The following is a 1,597-nucleotide window of genomic DNA, read 5'->3' as shown; positions in this document are numbered from 1 at the left end:
AAATAAAATATATTAAATTTTTTTTATCAGTTTAGATAATATTGTCTAGGTTTTGGCGTTACTATAATGATATTGCTTGGTAGGATGACTTTCCCTCCTTAAAGTTAGGGAATCTCTGTCCATGTTTGATTTGCATTAGCATATGTTTAATTTAAAAAAATAAAGATATCACAATTGCATAGAAACTAACAATTGATTAAGTACTACATCAATCAAACATATTCGTAAAAAATAAATAAAATCTAATTTTTATTATTCAAAAGTATATGTGATTGAGAGATGCAAATAGTTTCATGCTCTCTCAAGTCGAAAGTATTTGTGATTAGAGAATGGGAGTCAACAGACCCAAAAAAAATTGTGGAAGTGTCACGAAAATAACTTTTCAATTAATAAAAATTTAAAGTGTAATAACCTCTTTTTTATTTTATTTTTTTATTTAAATATTTTAAAAATTTGATCACATACAATATTGTAGAAATTCTACACCTGAGTTGGTCGATATATATTTTCAGGTAATCTATCCACCAAATAGATATACATATGTCCCATAACTCCAGTGCGATAGCCACTTTTATATCTAGATTCCATGGTCACAATTTCACCATCCTTAATCTTGATTGAACCTGGTTCTGGATAACACGTAGACATTCCCACCACGTAACCTTTTTTATTACCTGGTTCCTCTCCCTTTCCATATGTTGGCTTTGAAGTACACAAAACCCTTCCATCCTAAATTCATGAAAATATTATCAATAGAAGCGAGGATGATTTAAAGTATAGACTTCTTACAATAATATAGAAAAATAAAATTTATCACTTAAGGAACATGGCAAACACACTTCCGTTATTTTTCATACCAAATAAAAGGACACAAATAATTTAATAAGACATGCATATTGATAGAATCATAAAGGTTATGAAAGTATGTAAGACAATAGCATTTTTAACACGTTAGTACCCGTCTGCACGTTAATATAATATAACGAACATTACCTGTCCATATATAGTTCCGTTAACGGCACCTGTATGCATATGAGCAGTGCTGTAGATGAGATAACCGCCTTTTTCTATTGGGATGTTTGCTTTCTGAGTATGAGGAGGGGAATGCTTTATACCAGCATTACTTGGTGGAATAGTATACTCTGCCTGTAACCATCAAATTGAAGGAAAAAAAAAGTAATATTACATATTATGTTTTGGAATTTAATTTAATATTAATTAAAATTTGAAACCAATTGAAATTTACCTGGCAATCATGGATTACTAGAGAACCAATTTTTTTTACTCGATCAGTTGCATCAAGTATATAAAATCTAACAGGAATTTGATGTTGGTCCCAATCAACCCATGTTATTTTGTATCTTATGGCAAGCTTTCTCCTAGGTGCTTCAAAACCTTTTTTCAATTTGCACTGTAATTCATCCTTGCAACAAAATAATCCTCCTTTATAATTTGGGGATAATGGTTTGCCATCAACGCCAAATGTGTCATTATAAAAATTCTTTGGCAAATTAATAAAATGGTTACACCTACACTCCGAGCAACTTTTCTTATCTATTGTGCCACGTGTATCAATTATCATGATATTGAGGAGCCA

The 1,597-nt window shown here is 30.6% G+C and overlaps 1 protein-coding gene across 1 annotated transcript; it reads right to left on the bottom strand.

Annotated features, from left to right (window-relative positions):
* Nucleotides 1-480: 480 nt before the first annotated feature.
* Nucleotides 481-1,594, bottom strand: LOC140919206 (uncharacterized; the record flags this gene model as incomplete). Its single annotated transcript, XM_073364801.1, has 3 exons — nt 481-729; nt 994-1,146; nt 1,247-1,594. Coding segments are annotated over 3 exons (750 nt in total), but the record flags the coding sequence as incomplete, so codon positions are not given.
* Between the last annotated feature and the right edge of the window lie 3 nt (nt 1,595-1,597).

Source organism: Cicer arietinum, unplaced genomic scaffold (assembly GCF_000331145.2).
Source record: "Cicer arietinum cultivar CDC Frontier isolate Library 1 unplaced genomic scaffold, Cicar.CDCFrontier_v2.0 Ca_scaffold_6169_v2.0, whole genome shotgun sequence".
Taxonomy (NCBI): Eukaryota; Viridiplantae; Streptophyta; class Magnoliopsida; order Fabales; family Fabaceae; genus Cicer; species Cicer arietinum.
This window is presented reverse-complemented; position numbering and strand designations above follow the sequence as displayed.